This window comes from Prunus mume, linkage group LG5, assembly GCF_029339155.1.
Source record: "Prunus mume cultivar Tortuosa linkage group LG5, ASM2933915v1, whole genome shotgun sequence".
Lineage (NCBI taxonomy): Eukaryota > Viridiplantae > Streptophyta > Magnoliopsida > Rosales > Rosaceae > Prunus > Prunus mume.
Window position 1 is genome coordinate 24,058,955 of NC_142702.1, and position 16,606 is coordinate 24,075,560.

Here is a 16,606-nt window from a genome sequence, read left to right on the forward strand (position 1 = left end):
TTGCCTTCCACAGGGATCCCATAATCACCAGGATTTTTGTTAGTGCATGATTTGTCTCCTTATTTTACCTGTCCATACTAAATTTCAATTTGTGTTTTTTCCTTTTTGTGTGGATTTTCGGATTGGATTTCGTAGGGCTGTGAGTTTCGGGGTCAAATAGTGATCTTGGTGATGAAAAGTTGAAATGGTAACAGGTAATGCCTTTCTGTCTTTAGGTACATTGGGTTTCAAGAAATATTGAAACAAGTTGATCTTCAGTGCAGTGGGTGGATTTGATGCAAAGTAAGAAGTTAAATGCTTTCCTTGGCTTTGGTTCATTTGAAGGATATGTTTTAGGTTTAACTAGGAAACAAAATCTCTAAAAAAGAAAAGAAAAATGGTGCAAAGATACTCATATTCATACTATGATCCATAATTCGTATTCTCCAATACAACCAATCTCACAAAATGGTGTGCACTGTATATATACTCATATCCATTGCCTTCTCTTTTCTCATTATTTACATTTTCTGGTGCCATGAGGCCATTCATGAAGTCATCCTCCCATTTCATTTTTTTCATCATTTGTTTCTCTTCTCTTTCCATTGACCCCCGCGCTGATAATATTGACCCCCAGTTGATAAATGTTCCGTCGCCTGCATTCAAAAACTCATTGGAGAAGACCAAGGAACTTGTGCAAAATGTGGCCTCTACCATGTCACATATGCATGCGGGTGAAGATTATGAAAATTCTACTGTTGTGGTCATTTCGTACTGTGAGGATTTGCTTAATGAAACTGCTGACGTATTGGATTGGTCCCTTTCCACAATTGATGATCTTAAAGGTTCATATACGTACATATTTACTTAGATTAAATTTGTGTATTGGGATACAGTCATAGTTTATAGATGTGTGACATTGACACATATGATGTTTATGTAAAACTTATTTTAGTTTTTATAGTCTAACTATTTTAATAGATGCCATATATGTATATATACATATATTTATTGGGTTAAAATGACAAGAAAATTATTGCATCTATGGCACAGCTGATGTCGTTTCCCATATGAGAACATGGCTAAGTACTTCGCAATCCAGAGAAAAGATATGCGTGGACACTTTTCAAAATATGATCAACTCAAATGTTGCAGAGAGCCTTAGACAAGTGACAAAATCAATCGATGAGGTCCTTGGTATGATCCAAGTGCAGCAGCAACATTATCTTCATCGTCATAATGCTACTGCCGCTCCAGTTTCAGATCCTGATCCTTATGATCCTGCACTTTCCCGGAAGGCAGATGTCACCGTTTCACAGGATGGGAGTGGGAAATTCAAGAGAATAATGGATGCCATTGCGGCTGCACCAAGCCATAGCCAGAAGCAGTTTGTGATATTTGTGAAGAAAGGAGTTTACAAAGAATATGTGAACATTGATAAAACAAAGACTAACTTGGTGTTGATTGGAGAGGGCATGAGTGTTACCACCATATCTGGAGAAAGAAGCAATGCTAGTGGTTGGGCAACAATGAAGTCAGCAACATTTGGTAAGACACCAAAACTTCTTCTTTTTTCTTTAAAAAAAAAAAAGAAAAAAAAGAAGAAGGCTAAACTGTTGATTTCTCCTTAAATTAGTACCTAATTTTTTATTTAACCCCCTAATCCTTTTTTTATTGGGAGTTTCACTAAAACACCCAAAATGGAGGTTGAAATTATAAAAAAACCCAACACCCAAAACACTTTATAAACACACCCAAAACCCATCATTACACACACTCAAAACCCATTTATAAACACACCCAAAAAGTTGACTTTGGGGTTGATTTTGGGTGTGTTTCTATGTTTAAATAGTGCTTGGGTTTTTTTATAAATACATGTCTAGGATTGGGTTTATTTATAAATTTGTATTTTTTATTTATAGAAAATTAAGGAGATGTCAATTATAAGGACCTCCTCTAAACTTGTCAAGACACCCATGGGCTACATGGGCACATTGAGTGGAGTGGTTTGCGGGGTGGAGAAAGAGGGGATGCTGGGTTTGGGGGAGTATGATGGGGTGGCCAGGGGAGGATGGGCTTGGTGGGAGCGGGCTGGGGCTGTGCTGTGACCATTTTTAACAGTAAATTGGATTAAATGTGAGCAAATTTAATGATAGGGAGAAATTGACTAAAAAAATTGAGATCCTTAATTTTCTAAAAACAAGGGGATAAGGGATCAATCGAAAATTAGGTACAAGTTTAGGCGGAAATCAACAGTTTAGTCTTTTATTTTTTTGGTCATTCGCTGGAGAGGGAGAGGGGAGTGGAGAGTATTAAATTGGATTGCCTCAACAGTTTAGCCTTTTAAATAACATGTTTAAGTCCTGAACCGAAATGTATCAAACCCTAATGTTCTATTTAATTGACACTCCATACAACCAATTATTATTTTTTGTTTGTAATTTAAAAATTCTGCGAATTGATTGCTTATGTAGATGTAAGGGCCGAAGGATTCCTTGCAATGAACATAGGGTTTGAGAACACCGCAGGACCAAGCAAAGGGCAGGCAGTTGCGCTTTCATCCGGCAGCGACCGGTCGGTTTTCTACCGGTGCAAGATAAGTGGATACCAAGACACATTGTTGGTGTTGTCGGGCCGACAGTTCTACCGAGAATGCACGATCAGCGGCACCGTCGACTTCATTTTTGGTTATGGCACAGCCGTTTTCCAACACTCTAGAATTATTCCCAGGAAAGCCATCAAAGGCCAACAAAACACAATCACCGCCAATGGTCGACTTTCAGAAGACTCGTCAGGGTTCTCGTTCCAGTTCTGCAGAATTGAAGCAGATTCTGACTTGGGGGGTGATGTTAACTCTACGAAGACGTACTTGGGTCGACCTTGGGGCAAATATTCACGTACCGTGTTCATCAAGTCTTTTATGAGTAACATTATAAGGCCAGAGGGTTGGCTGGAATGGAGTGGGAAAAATAATCTTGATACTTTGTATTATGCTGAGTACAAGAACTATGGTTCGGGTGCCTCGGTTGCAGGCCGGGTCAAGTGGCCGGGTTATCATTTGATTTCCGAGGCCGATTCATTTGCAGTGGACAAGTTTATTGGTGGGAAGTCATGGCTGCCATCCACGGGTGTCCCATTTAAAGCAGATCTATAGGATGTATCTTTAGAGTTTTCAAAGTGGAAGAAGAAGCGTTTGAAGTGCTTCTGTCACCCTTAGAAGTAACATAAATATTTATACATTGTTGGGTTGAATCTGCTTGCCCAACATTGCCAAAGCGATTAAATAGGTAAAATGACAGTCTGTGGCTGATGAGTTTACAGTGGCCAAGTTTATTGATGGAAACTCATGGTTGCCATCCACAGCCAGGCTTGTTGTTGAAGAAAGGTCTTTTACTTTACTTTAAAGCAATGAATTTTAAACGACATTTGTTACCAATTTAAGGATCATTTTGAAAATTTTCCCTAATTGGCTTCGGACAACAAAAACTTTGTTCAAATTCATGAGTATTACTCAAGGGTTGATCATGTCTATAAGATTTGATTTTTCAAGAAGTCAAATAAGTTCTAATGCTAAAAGTACTTCGACTCAATTTATCTATCAAATAAACACGAAAATTAAAATAGAAGTTTAGTTTTAGAAACTCATAAGGCAGTCTTTCAATCTCCCAACAACTTTTCTCCTGAAAACAAACGGATTGGTTTCCTAATTCAAAATTTTAAATTTTATCTAATTAATTACTGCAGTGACCAAAATTACTTAACACAATTACTAAAATATGGTCAATGTGGTCTAAAATACAAAACTCCAATACAAACAAAAATGATTGTGAGTTTCGTTTTCTTTTTATTTTCGTCATGTTACATTTATACTAGTGAAAAAGGGTCTTTACTTGTAGATCAATGGTCTTAGGTTTGAAATCCCACCTTGATAGTGTGTGTGTGTGTGTGTGTGTGTGTGTGTGAGCAACCCCCGTTTGTCTTACAATTCAAATTATTGTTTGTACTAAAAAAAACTAACACGTTGCAATTTCTTTGATCTATGTTGAGAACACATGAGAATTGTGAAAAGGAAAAATGCCCACATTAAGCAAACACCATGTTTCAATCCCGAAATTAACGTTTATGAAAAAATTAATTAAAAAAAATTTGTCTCTTCTTCCTTCTAATAGTGCAAAATTTGTCTCCTTATTTTACCACTCCATTCCATTCTAAACTTCAATTTGTGGATTTTCATATTCAACTGGTATATAGGGTTGTAAGTTTTGGAGTCATATAGTGAAGTTGGTAATGAAAAGTTGAAACGTTCACAGGTAAAGCCTATCTATCTTTAGGTATCTTGGATTTCAAGAAATTGAACAAAAGTTGAGCTTTTTGTTCCGAGAATAAGAAGATGATTGGATTTCAGTGGGGAGAAATATACTGAAGGAATTTTTTTGAAAACTAGCCAAAATTTTGAACATCCTAAAGGGAATATAACCACAGGTATATACTCAAAATCTCTTTTGTAGAGAATCCCCTTTATATATTGCTCAACTTTCATCTCTTCTTTCTTATACAGCTCGAAACTGAATTTTGGTTGAAATTTTAAAGGTAGAAAGGCCATTTTCGTCAAGCCATCTCTCTGGCCAAAATTCTTCTGCATCATCACCCAATAGAAATTTCATCCTTGCCATGCCATAAGTGTGTTATCTCACCATATCCCCTTTCATTCTGGCCATGTATCATTAGATAAGCAAATCTTCGCATTTTATGCCAACATTACCGAAACTTGTTAAAAAGTAATATCAACGATTCAAATTCATAAAAACTAGGGAGTGCTACTTATATAAGCTTGAAATAGCAATTGTGCTTGGACATTAACTGCATTCATGCTTTAGATTTAAGATGTCAAACTTATCAATGGAACTGCAGGATAGAGCCTGATTGTCTCAGTTAAGGCAGCAACCAGATAATGCATTTTGTCTTCCACATTTGTTGCTTCTCTAACTTCCTTTGCAACCTTTTCTTGTACTTCAGGATGCTTGCAGAGCATTCAAGAACAACCCCATCAATTTCAATCATGCTACAGCCAGGGACCTCCTTTTCGATCCCTCTTTCTTTCATTATGGATTTGATTCGCTTTGGCATATATATCACACAAGTTCAAGTTCAGAGTTTCCAAATCAATTAAATATTGCGCCACCCTTCATCCTAACTCGACCTTTCCATGTATTTGACAGCCTCCGAGTAAACAAATGCATATGGCTTCATTGGCATGCTTCTTATAAACCGTTCTGCCTCTTCAATCAGCCCGGCACGACTAAGCATATCAACCATGCTTGCATAGTGATAGAGCTGCGGTTCAATTAAGTAAACCTACGCTTAATCACATCAAAACACCAGCGACCGTTCTCTACTAAACCAGAATGAGCACAAGCTGACAATAGCCCAAAAAATGTCACATGTGGTTCGGCTTCACCCAAATTGTTTCCATCTGTCTAAAAATACCAAAATTCTCATTGCCAAATCCATGGAGAGCCAACACTGAAATCAGAGCTGACCACATGACTCTCTAGGCCACTTCTCCTCAGGTACCCATGCACCCATATTCCATGATCAAATTGCACCAAGATGAGAACAAGCTGCAAGGACACTGGCAACTGTGATCTTATCCGGTCTAACTCTATCACCACTGGTGATGTGCATGTCATGGAAAAGTTCCAAGGCCTCCTTTGGCCTGAAGGAAGTTAAGGTTCTACCCCAAAACCAATTGGCAATTAGAGGAGTAGCCCAACTCCTTATAAGCTCTTATTAGGTTTTTCAACTTTCCAATGTGGGACTCTTTACCTTCACATTCTCACATGGCCGACCATCTTGAACAAACCCTGTAATCATGGAATTCCAAATAATTTTCTGTTATTAATCTTTCCAAACATATTCAATGCCTCATCAAGATTCCCACTTCTTGCAAATACTCCTTAATCATCGAGTTCCACAAAACAACACCCCTGCCTTTCCAACATTTCATCAAACAATGTACGTGCACTATTCAGAAACCCACACACAGAGTCCATACCAATCAACGAATTTTGAACAAAACATCATCCTTAACGACTTGTGCATGGAAGCTCTAGCCCGGGCCGCCATTCTTTTATAAGGAACGGAAAAGTGAGACAATTACGAGAAATGACATCGCAGAGCATTTGCTTATACAGCAACAACCACCCAAACAAAGAAATGGTTTCATCCGCAGCATTGATTTTTGTACACGTATATGCTCTGATCATCACGTTATAGATGTAGGTTTTCTTTAAACTCAGGAAGAAAAAAAAAGAAAAAAAAAGACCTAGGCATGTTTTATTTATTTATTTATTTTTTAACTTTTTTTTCTTCGAAGGATGTAATTTGGATCAACCAAAATTAAATGCAGGCCCGGTCTTGATCCAAGGCGAACAGGGCAACGACACTGGCCCAAAAGTTTGGCAGGCACAACAAAAATTATAGTCCTCCATATATATGTACTGTATATGCTAAAACGATATATATATATATATATCTATGTATTATGTATTTTAAAGCCTATATCTATATTATATGAAAAGGAAAAGCATGCGCATCCCTTTTTTTATTATTAAAAAAAAAAAAAAATTCTTCTTTGTCTGCTGGTCCAACCAAAAGCTTTTCTTCTTTTTTATTCCTACAGCTGAAGACGCGCATGCATGATGTCTCCCATTATTTTCTTTTGCAAGACTAAATATCAAAGTAAGATAACACATGCCCCATTTTAATTAACTTTCATTGATTGCTCAAGTAGATGTAAGGGCCCAAGGATTCATTGCAATGGACATAGGATTTGAGAACACTGCAGGACCAAACAATAGGGAGGCAGTTGCGCTTTCAGTCGGCGGCGACCAGTCTGCTTTCCACCGGTGCAAGCAGCACCATCCACTTTATCTTCGGCTACGGCACGGCGGTTTTCCAAAGCTCTAAAATTGTTGCCAGGAAAAACATCAAAGGCCAACAAAACACACTCACCGCTAGTGGTCGTTTTGCAGAAGACTCGACAGGGTTCTCGTTCGAGTATTGTAGCATTGAAACCGAGGAGTCCAAGGCCGATTACTTTACGGTGGCTAAGTTTATTGGTGGGAACTCATGGCTGCCATCCACCGGTATCCCATTTGCACCAGGATTATAGGATGTATCTTGTAGGAGAGATTTGGTTTAGGGTTTGGCAGTGAACAAAGTCTAACCCAATTTCCCAACACACACTGTTGATCTTAATGCAATCTATGCAGAGTTGTTCTCAAAATTCAACTATTTGTTCTCCTTTACAAATTAGCACATTACATAAATAAGTTTGAAAATTGAACATTATAAGCCTTATGCTCTAACTACCCATTATAAGAAAACATCTACAAGTCCTACATGATTACATCCTGATACTCAGTCTATGTTTAAGATCACTTCATCAACTTATCTTTTTTTCATGCCTATAAGTTTGGTCAGAGGTTCAGCTTGGTTGTGAAAAACTCAACCCCAACCCAACAAAGTCTAACCCAATTACCCAACACACGCTTTCCTTCTTCAAAGAGCCATGCAACCTATGACTCACTGACTGCCATCACCTGGGCAACAAGAAGAAAAAAAATTGTGAACATTGAAAATATTTAGCCAACTTCCAAGCGCATGATGCATCTTTTTAGAAGTTTAAATTTTACATTGTAGAATATAAATCATGTAAACTGATCTCTATCAAAGTGAACTCATAACATATTAAACTATTACCGTATCAAATCACGTTTTCAAAAGATCTTACAATGGGTATCGTTACAATGAAAAACTCTGCGGAATCAGTAGCGGAAAAGCTCACGCCCTTTAATCATCCTCTCCCTGACCCTGAGTCACTCTAATTTGTCAACCTGCATTGAAGTTTTACAATTAGAAGGCTAGCATACTAGTCTAGGAAGCAGAGTAAAAAAGCAGCTGAGTGGCTGAAGATACCTTATGTTCAAGCTGTATAAGAGAACAAGCAATTAGTAGCAAACATGTCTACATGCTGCAATCAAGTGATCCAAGGACATTATGTTGGTACGTATAAAAGCAGAAAGGAGTGTTCTTTTGTTTTTTCCCTCATTTTTTTCTTAACTAGAATCAAGTAATTAGAACATTAGGTATAGCTATCAAACTTCAAAGGAGTGTTCTTTTGTTTTTGCTCTCAAACTTCAAGGGAGTGTTCAATTGCTCATAAACTATATCCATAAAAGAAAAGGACACAAACACACACACACACACACACACATCCATAGTTGTTCATTCTAAGTTGACATCAATATCTTGCCAATTGATGCATCCAAAAAAGTCTGGCAATGTTGAGGTGAAAAAAAACAGCATCAATATCTTGCCTAATTCCAACTAAATACTAATAATTAAGGTGACAAAAACAGGAAGAGCAAAAAAGATTGTGTGCACGTTGGCAAGCCAGAAAAGACATACCTTTGGAATTGCGAAAGCTTCATCCAAACCAAGAGGGGATTATCTCTCTCTCTCTCTCTCTCTATGACTTCTTTCTTCATCTCTCCCTCTCTCTTTCAATCTTTGACGTCTTTCTCCATCTCCATCTCTCACAATCTCTGGCTGCGATGGACCATTCAAGAGCTCCAGCTCCTCATCATTCTCTAGAAGACTATTGCTCCAGCCCTAGATATGAATGCTCATTGACAGTCCCAAGTTGCGATTCTCTAAAGCCCTAACCCCATGTTTGGTTCTGAGTTTTCTTATCTCAATTTAGAGTTGATTAGGATTCTAGATTTCATTATCTTGATTACATAGTACTATGTTGAGGTCATCTCATCAAATAAATACCGCAAACCAAATATATACGTGAAGAAAATTAGCAATTACTCATATACAAAGCTAACACCACACACCTCAAGAGCAAAAAGTGTCCCTCCAGCCAAATCCTAGGACAAGATAACATGTATAATGATAATATATTTGTGCACATAGACGAATACACATTACAACCTGATTACATCCTGATAAACAAACATCTACTTCATGATTACATCCTGATCCTCAGTCTATGTAAGATCACTTCATCAACTCATCTTTTTTTCACGGCTATAAGTTGTGAAAAACTCAACCCCAATGCAACGTAGTCTAACCCAATTACCCAACATACACTTTCCTTCTTCAAACACGTTGCCATCACTTGGCAACAAGAAGATAATAAAAAATTGTGAACATTGAACATATTTAGCCAACTTCCAAGCAAATGATGCTAGCTGCTAGGAAGTAAAAAACAGGAAATACAATATGCAGGGATCCATCTTTTTGCAAGATTAAATTCTACGTTGTAGAGCAACCTCAACTGGGCGCAGTAAGCGTGATGCTTTGAGCTGCTTTTATACTCTGCTTCCTAGACAAGTATGCCAACCTTTTTAAATCTAAAACTTCAATGCAGATTTGATGGCTGAGGTGGCTGAAGATATCTTATGTTTAAGCTGTATAAGGGAACAAGCAATTATATAGTAGCAAACATGCCTACACAGGTAAGAATGCTTAAATTCATTTGAGACTAGAGCCATATCTTTATAAGGAAATACAATATGCTACAATCAAGTGATCCAACGACCCTAAACCAAGGATCAAGGAAAGAAAGAGATCATTCGTCTTTATATTTAGTCATTTGATTTCTAACTATTTTCGGTTTCTTGTCATTTATATTCATGCATATTATTTTCTCACATGACATTAAAACCTTAAAAATGCGAAAAATACAAGGAAAAGCCTAACTATGATTGATCACAAGAAAGTCAGAGTCTCGGATCCACACCATCCATCATCTAGGCCAAATCCTTGGCTTGGTGATAAACACTACATACTATTTGCTGAGTTCTTGCATTCAACTGGTCATTAGTTTCATCAAAATACCATAAGTTTACTAGATGCCACAATAAAAAACGCTCATTCTGCCAAAAGGATAGTGAATGTATTTCCTAACTGAAATTAAAAGGAAAATGGTTAGATTAATACCTTTCTTTTTATTGAACAAAATTTGCAGTCTGAGGCGGACGTGTTAGAATACTCAGACTATAATCTGATTAATTTGGATTATTGGTAGATGGAGCTCAGGTAAGAAAAGAAAACACAGAGAGCTTGGAGAAGAAGATGAGAAAATTAAGTCTATTCTCTCACTTGGTCACGCACAAGCTGTGCAGCAAAATATATCTGTTGAGAATAGAATATTCCCCTTTTACATCATCCAAATCTAACCATCAATTTCACTATCCTATGAGATAGCTACACCTGGCAGAATTCGTTACTACAACTAAGAATACATCTTAGCTGTCCATTGGACTGTGATCCAATGGTTCACAGTTAATTCACTACAATTAAATCAAGTAACACAAATACTCAGCTAACACATTTATACTTTAACAAGACAGGGAAAGAATCGGATTAACAATAAGCTGATTCACAGGAACACTTTCCTTTGTCAAAGAGGCATGCAACCTAGATAACTCACTGACTGCTAACACCTTGGGAAGAACAAGAAAAAAAGAAGAAGTGAACTGATCTCTATCAAAGTGAACTCATAACATATTAAATTACAACATAAACAAAAACAGCATTTGCAAAGTGCATAGTTGTTCATTCTAAGTTGACATCATTAATTATTACCTTCAATATCTTGCCAATTGATGCATCCAAAAAGTCTGGCAATGTGTGACCCTGTTAACAATTGTGAGAATGTGAAGGTAAAAAGTCTCACATTGGAATGTTGAGAAACCTAGCAAGGGCTTATAAGGAGTTGGGCTACTCCCCCCATTACCAATTAGTTTTGGGGTGGAACCGCAACTTCCTTCAACAATATCCCATCATAGTGAACTAATTCCAGCTTAAAAGTAATAACTAATAGAAGAGTAAAAAAGATTTTGCGCTTGTTGGCAAGCCAGAAAAGACACATACCTTGGAGGTTGCAATAGCTTCATCCAAATGAGGAGGAGATGTGTCTAGTAATTATCCCAGTTTTCACTCTCCTAACTTCAACCATCATTAAAAAGAAACACACAAAGGTTAAGGAGAAGCAAGGATCACCATAAAGCATAAGTGAATCTATATTGGTATAGATATGCTCCTTTTAAGGCTCCATACCATAGATCATAATGTGAGCATAAAAGTGTGCATGCACGTGTGTGCAACATATCTGTGGTTTAGCTTAGTTTAACTACATACTCACTACACCAAACTAGAGATTCTACAGCTTGATATTTATGGCACACTTTTTTTTATGCACGTGGTGAATAATTGATATTTATATGACATATTAAGCACTCCTTAAAATGGTAATTTTGTGCGTCTTTCAACGGTATACTTTTATACACGCCATGAATAGAAATATTTTTTAAAATATTACGAGTGCAACTTTAGTACGTCATAATTCTATTTGCAACCAGCCAAAAATATATCTCTTTTCTTTTTCCCTTGTTTTTTCTCTAGACAAGATTAAATTCTACATTGTAGAATATAAATCAAGTAAACTGGTCTCTATCAAAGCGAACTCATAACATATTAAATTACAGCATAAAGAAAACCAACATTTGCACACAAAAATAAAAATAAAAAAAAATAAATAATAATAATAATAATCAACAACATCCAGTATCAAATCACGTTTGCAAAGATCTTACCATGGGTATTGTTACCATGACAAACTCTGTGGAATCAATTTCGCGGAAAAGCTCACATAATTTAATCATCGTCTCTCTGACTTTGAGTCGCTCTAATTTGTCAGCATGCATTGAAGTTTTAGATTTAAAAAGGTTAGCATACTTGTCTAGGAAGCAGAGTATAAAAGCAGCTCAAAGCATCACGCTTACTGCGCCCAGTTGAGGTTGCTCTTGCCCAAAGACAGATTTGATAGCTGAAAGGTGGCTGAAGATATCTTATGTTTAAGCTGAATAAGAGAACAAGAAATTAGTAGCAAATATGTCTACACAGATAAGAATGCTTAAATTCATTTGAGACTAGAGCCATATCTTTACAAGGAAATACAATATGCTACAATCAAGTGATCCAAGGAAATTGCCTTCCAAGATCCAACCAGACTAGCCTATTCTTTTTGTTCTTTTTTTCTTATCTAAATTGACTCTAAGTTTTTCGTATCCATAGTTGTTCCGAAAAGAAAAAGACACACACATATCCATAGTTGTTCATTCTAACTTGACATCAATATCTTGCCAATTGAGGTTGTGATTAGAATTGCTAGTTTCTTAGGCAAAACATGTAAAAGAGGGATAAGACAAATCAAAAACAACAATATAACCAAGGAATTTACTAGGCATCTGAAGGATGCATGGATTTGTTGTCATTTATTCCCATTTTGTTGTAAATTCCTTCCTTGGATACCAAGGATCATTCGTCTTTATGTTTAGTCATTTGATTCATGCATATTATTTTCTCACGTAATATTAAAACCCTAAAAAAACAAGGAAAAGCCTAACTATGATTGATCACAAGAAAGTCAGAGTCTCGGATCCACACCATCCATCATCAAATAGGCATGCAACCTAGATGATTCACAGGAACACTTTCCTTCGTCAAATAGGCATGCAACCTAGATGACTCACTGACTGCCATCACCTTGGGAAGAAGAAGAAGAAGAAAAAAAGTGTGAACAATCGATGAGAAGCAAATTTTTCATCCAACATTGAACGTATTTAGCCAACTTCCAAGCAATTGATGCATCCAAAAAGTCTGGCAATGTGTGACGTATATGCCATCATAGTGAACTAATTCCATCTAAAAAGTAATAACTAAGGTGACAAAAACAGCATCAATATTTACTCACATCGAAAGAGGACTAAACATTAATAGAAGAGCAAAAAAGATTTTGTGCATGTTGGCAAGCCAGAAAAGCCAGCAAAAACAGGAAATTGCAATAGCTTCATCCAAATCAGGAGGAGATGTGTCTAGTAATTATCCCAGTTTTCACTCTCCTAGCTTCAACCATCATTAAAAGGAAACACACAAAGGTTAAAGAGAAGCAAGGATCACCATTCACCATAAAGCATAAGTGAATCTATATTGGTATAGATATGCTCCTTTTAGGGCTCCATAGATCATAATGTGAGCATAAAAGTGTGCATGCACATGTGTGCAACATATCAGTGGTATAGCTATTAGTTTAACAACGTACTCACTACACCAAACTGGAGATTAATTCTACGGCTTGATATTTATGTACGGCACACTTTTTTTTATGTACGTGGTAATAATTGATATTTATATCACATATTAAGCATCTCTTAAAATGGTAATTTTGTGCGTCTTTTAACGGTGTGCTTCTATATATATACGCTATGAATCAGAAATATTTTTAAAAAATATTACAAGTGCAACTTTGGTACGTCATAATTCTATTTGCAACCAGCCAAAAATATCTCTCTTTTCTTTTTCGCCCTCGTTTTTTCTCTTTAGACCACAACGTTCACTCTCTATCTCTTTGACTTCTTTCTTCGTCTCCCTCTCTCTTTCTCAATCTTTGACGTCTTTCTCCATCTCCTCTCTCATAATCTCTAGCTGCACTTTCATTGGACCATTCAAGAGCTCCAGATCCTCATTCACAAAAAGACTGTTGCTCAAGCCCTATTGCTTCGAAGATGAATGTTTAGTGACAGACGTCCCAAGGTGTGATTCTATAAAGCCCTAACCCCATGCTTGATTCTGAGTTTTCTTATCAGTTTAGAGTTGATTGGGATTCTAGATTTCCTTAATTACGTAGTACTATGTATAAGATTAATCATTTTAAGGTCATCTTATCAAATAAATGCTGCAAGCAGAAATACGCGAAGAAATTTGCAATATATACAAAGCTAATCATACACACCTCAAGAGAAAAACCCGGAGCTTCGGGCCCTTCAACTGGTACAAGTGTCCCTCCAGCCAAATCCTAGGACAAGAACATATATAACTATAATATGTTTGTGCACATACACGAATACTCACTACAACCAGTTAAGTTCAACTTTGCAGGAAAAGAAATGTGAATACTTTATAACATTAATAAGTACGAATGTTTTAAAAACCTGAGCAAAGGAATCACTCAAGGAGTGGGGATGCCCATAGCAAGTGATGACTTCCCACCTAACAAGTAATACTTTCTCTGAGCCCCAGAAACAGCTTCTGCCGGAGCGGCCACTGATCTCACTGGCCAAAATTAAGACATAGTATAAATGAAAATACAACCTTGTTGTTACTGCTTTGAACCGCACGAGTTCAAAACCCATTAAAATTATCGATTGAAAATCGATCGATCCGAAAAGTCAAAGCAACTAGCTAAAATCACAGACAAGTTTCAACTATGATTCAGAAAACATAATCTAATCTATTGAAAATCAGATCCACATGATATTGAAGAAAGAACCTACCTTGGAATTGGAACAATTTTCTGGGTGGTTTTTCTGGCGGTGGAAAATGAGCTGAAACTGGGGCTTTTGCTAAGAGAGAGAGGCATGATGCTTTTGGGTGCGTATGAAAGCAAAAGCCCCATGGTAATGGAGTTTCTGGCTGTCAAGTTATATGCAATTATGCATTATAAAATTAAGCATTATGCACATGTTGGAGTGAACCCCAGAGGTATGCGCAGATATAATAATTATTTTAAACTTTTTTAAAATAAATAAAAAAGCAAAATGGAAGAACTTCATTCAATAGAAACCAATTACAAATAGTAATGAAAATGATGGTTGCAATAGAAACCAATTACAAATAGTAATGAAAATGATGGATGCAACCATCGTTAAAATCTTGCCTTAAAAAACCTCATACAAGTGAGCATTCCCTTATTCAATTGAGGATTCCCTTGTTGTCAGTGACATTGATTTTGTTCCCTTAATCCATATTGAGCTAGAGCATGAGCTACCCCATTGCCTTGTCTTGGTTGAAAGAACCTCTCACCAATATCCAATTGAGCCGTCTAATATCCTCCACTAAACAACTTCCTTCGAATCAGTGGCCACCAAAATACCATTGAACCCCAACTGCACAGCCAATATCAAACCTTCACGGATGGCAGCACACAACGTCGCAAAGCCCCATGACTTGACTGTAGCCATTGGCTCTTTACATAGGTCAAACAACTTCATTTCAAGTAAGATACAAGTATATCAAATTGTTCTCAGTCAGTTTCTAGTATGTCAAATTGTTCACAACACATCCCCAATCCCACACACAATAACTTCCCTATTCACAATAACTTACTATTCACCAATATAGAAATATCACCGAGGGGCCAATGAAATTGTCATGTCAATAGGCGGGGCCATCTCCTTTTCCCAACTCTCCGACTCCAAAAACAGATTCGAAACCCAACCAGCAACCCGACCCATGTCGGGTCTGCTGTCCGGATCCTCCTTGACACACTGCAACGCCACCTTCACCATCTTCTCCGCCACCTCCTCCGGAAAGGAGTCCTTCAACCTTCGATCCACCCACCTCCTCACCCCGCTGCCGCTACTCACAGCCTCCCTCCCCTTCTCGATCACACTCACCCTCCTACACCCTCCTCCACCTCCTCCTCCATTGCCGTCCATCAATGGCTCCTCCCCTGAAATCAACTCCAGAAGCACAACCCCGAAGGCATAAACATCGCACTTGTGCGTCAGCTGCGCCTCGGGCGCCATGTACACTCTGGTGCCCTCCACCGTCGCGGACAGAGACTGTGTCTTGCAGCAGAGAGCGGCGGTGGCGAAATGGCAGATCTTGGCTCTGAGCTGGAGGTTTTTCTGCTCGGAGACGATGATGTTGGAGGATTTGATGTGGTTGTGGACAGAGTTGTCACCGGACGAGTGGTGCATGTAATTGAGGCCATCGGCGACGTCGGCGGCGACCTGCATGCGGGAGAGCCACGTGGACAAAACAGTGAATTCGGGGTTGTTAGGGTTGCGGAGGCAGTCGGCAAGGTTGGCGCCCTGGACGTATTCGTAGACGAGGTAGATGTAGGGGCCGGAGAGGGAGGCACCGAGGAGCTTGATGAGGCTGGTGTGGTGGGATTTGGAGATCTGGGAGAGGCGGTGGTAGAGGTCGGAGTCGGAGTCGGAGTCGGAGTCGGAGTAGGAGAGTGGGAGGCCGGACTGGCGCTGGAAAATGACGACGTCTTTGCCGCAAAGGGAACGGCGGCGGGAGAAGCCGGGGCGGCGGCTTAATAAAGCGTCGTGGATATCCGACTTGTTGTAGATGAGGGGGTTTTCGGGGAGGGAGGATTTGATGTGAGATTTAAGGGAGGAGCAGGAGGCGGAGGAGGTGGAGGAGGTGGAGGAGAAGTTGGTGTGGGAATTGGCGGAGTGAGGACGGTCTTCTGTTGGACCAGAGGAGGAGGATCTAGCTTCGATGGGGCTCGCCGGCTCAATCGCCAGCCTGCCCTTTTTGTTCTTCCACCGCAACTTCCACATGATGAGTTGGAACTTGGTTCCTTGTGGACAGAGCTGAGTAAGGAGGAGTAGTAGAGAGCGTGAAAAGGAAGAGCGAACTTGGAAACAATACCATTTGGTTTGTTTGCTAAATCCAAGATTCTTGACCTAATCAACAAAAAATCCAGATTGGCGATAACAAATTTCATAGAATCTAGAATCACAAGAGTCCAAGA

General features: G+C 38.4%; 3 protein-coding genes and 1 pseudogene across 3 annotated transcripts; 1 reads left to right on the plus strand and 3 right to left on the minus strand.

The window, feature by feature from the left end:
* Positions 1-1,286: 1,286 nt before the first annotated feature.
* Positions 1,287-3,133, plus strand: LOC103332479 (pectinesterase/pectinesterase inhibitor PPE8B-like). Its single transcript, XM_008235223.3, has 2 exons — positions 1,287-1,527; positions 2,454-3,133. Exons 1-2 carry the CDS (start codon positions 1,326-1,328, stop codon positions 3,131-3,133), a joined length of 882 nt encoding a protein of 293 aa, XP_008233445.3. The 5' UTR covers positions 1,287-1,325.
* Positions 3,134-4,911: 1,778 nt separating this feature from the next.
* Positions 4,912-6,245, minus strand: LOC107881163 (pentatricopeptide repeat-containing protein At2g22410, mitochondrial-like; annotated as a pseudogene).
* Positions 6,246-7,229: 984 nt separating this feature from the next.
* Positions 7,230-15,077, minus strand: LOC148917390 (uncharacterized). Its single transcript, XM_089052424.1, has 11 exons — positions 14,990-15,077; positions 14,391-14,529; positions 14,049-14,169; positions 13,850-13,912; positions 11,841-11,917; positions 11,652-11,743; positions 10,930-11,004; positions 8,452-10,692; positions 7,960-8,014; positions 7,775-7,877; positions 7,230-7,583 (listed from the first exon to the last, which is right to left on the minus strand). Exons 1-6 carry the CDS (start codon positions 15,075-15,077, stop codon positions 11,713-11,715), a joined length of 519 nt encoding a protein of 172 aa, XP_088908550.1. The 3' UTR covers positions 7,230-7,583; positions 7,775-7,877; positions 7,960-8,014; positions 8,452-10,692; positions 10,930-11,004; positions 11,652-11,712.
* On the minus strand, positions 14,793-16,489 carry LOC103332480 (lysM domain receptor-like kinase 3). The gene has a single exon (XM_008235224.2). The coding sequence runs from the start codon at positions 16,410-16,412 to the stop codon at positions 15,243-15,245; it is 1,170 nt and encodes a 389-aa protein (XP_008233446.2). The 5' UTR covers positions 16,413-16,489; the 3' UTR covers positions 14,793-15,242.
* Positions 16,490-16,606: the final 117 nt, after the last annotated feature.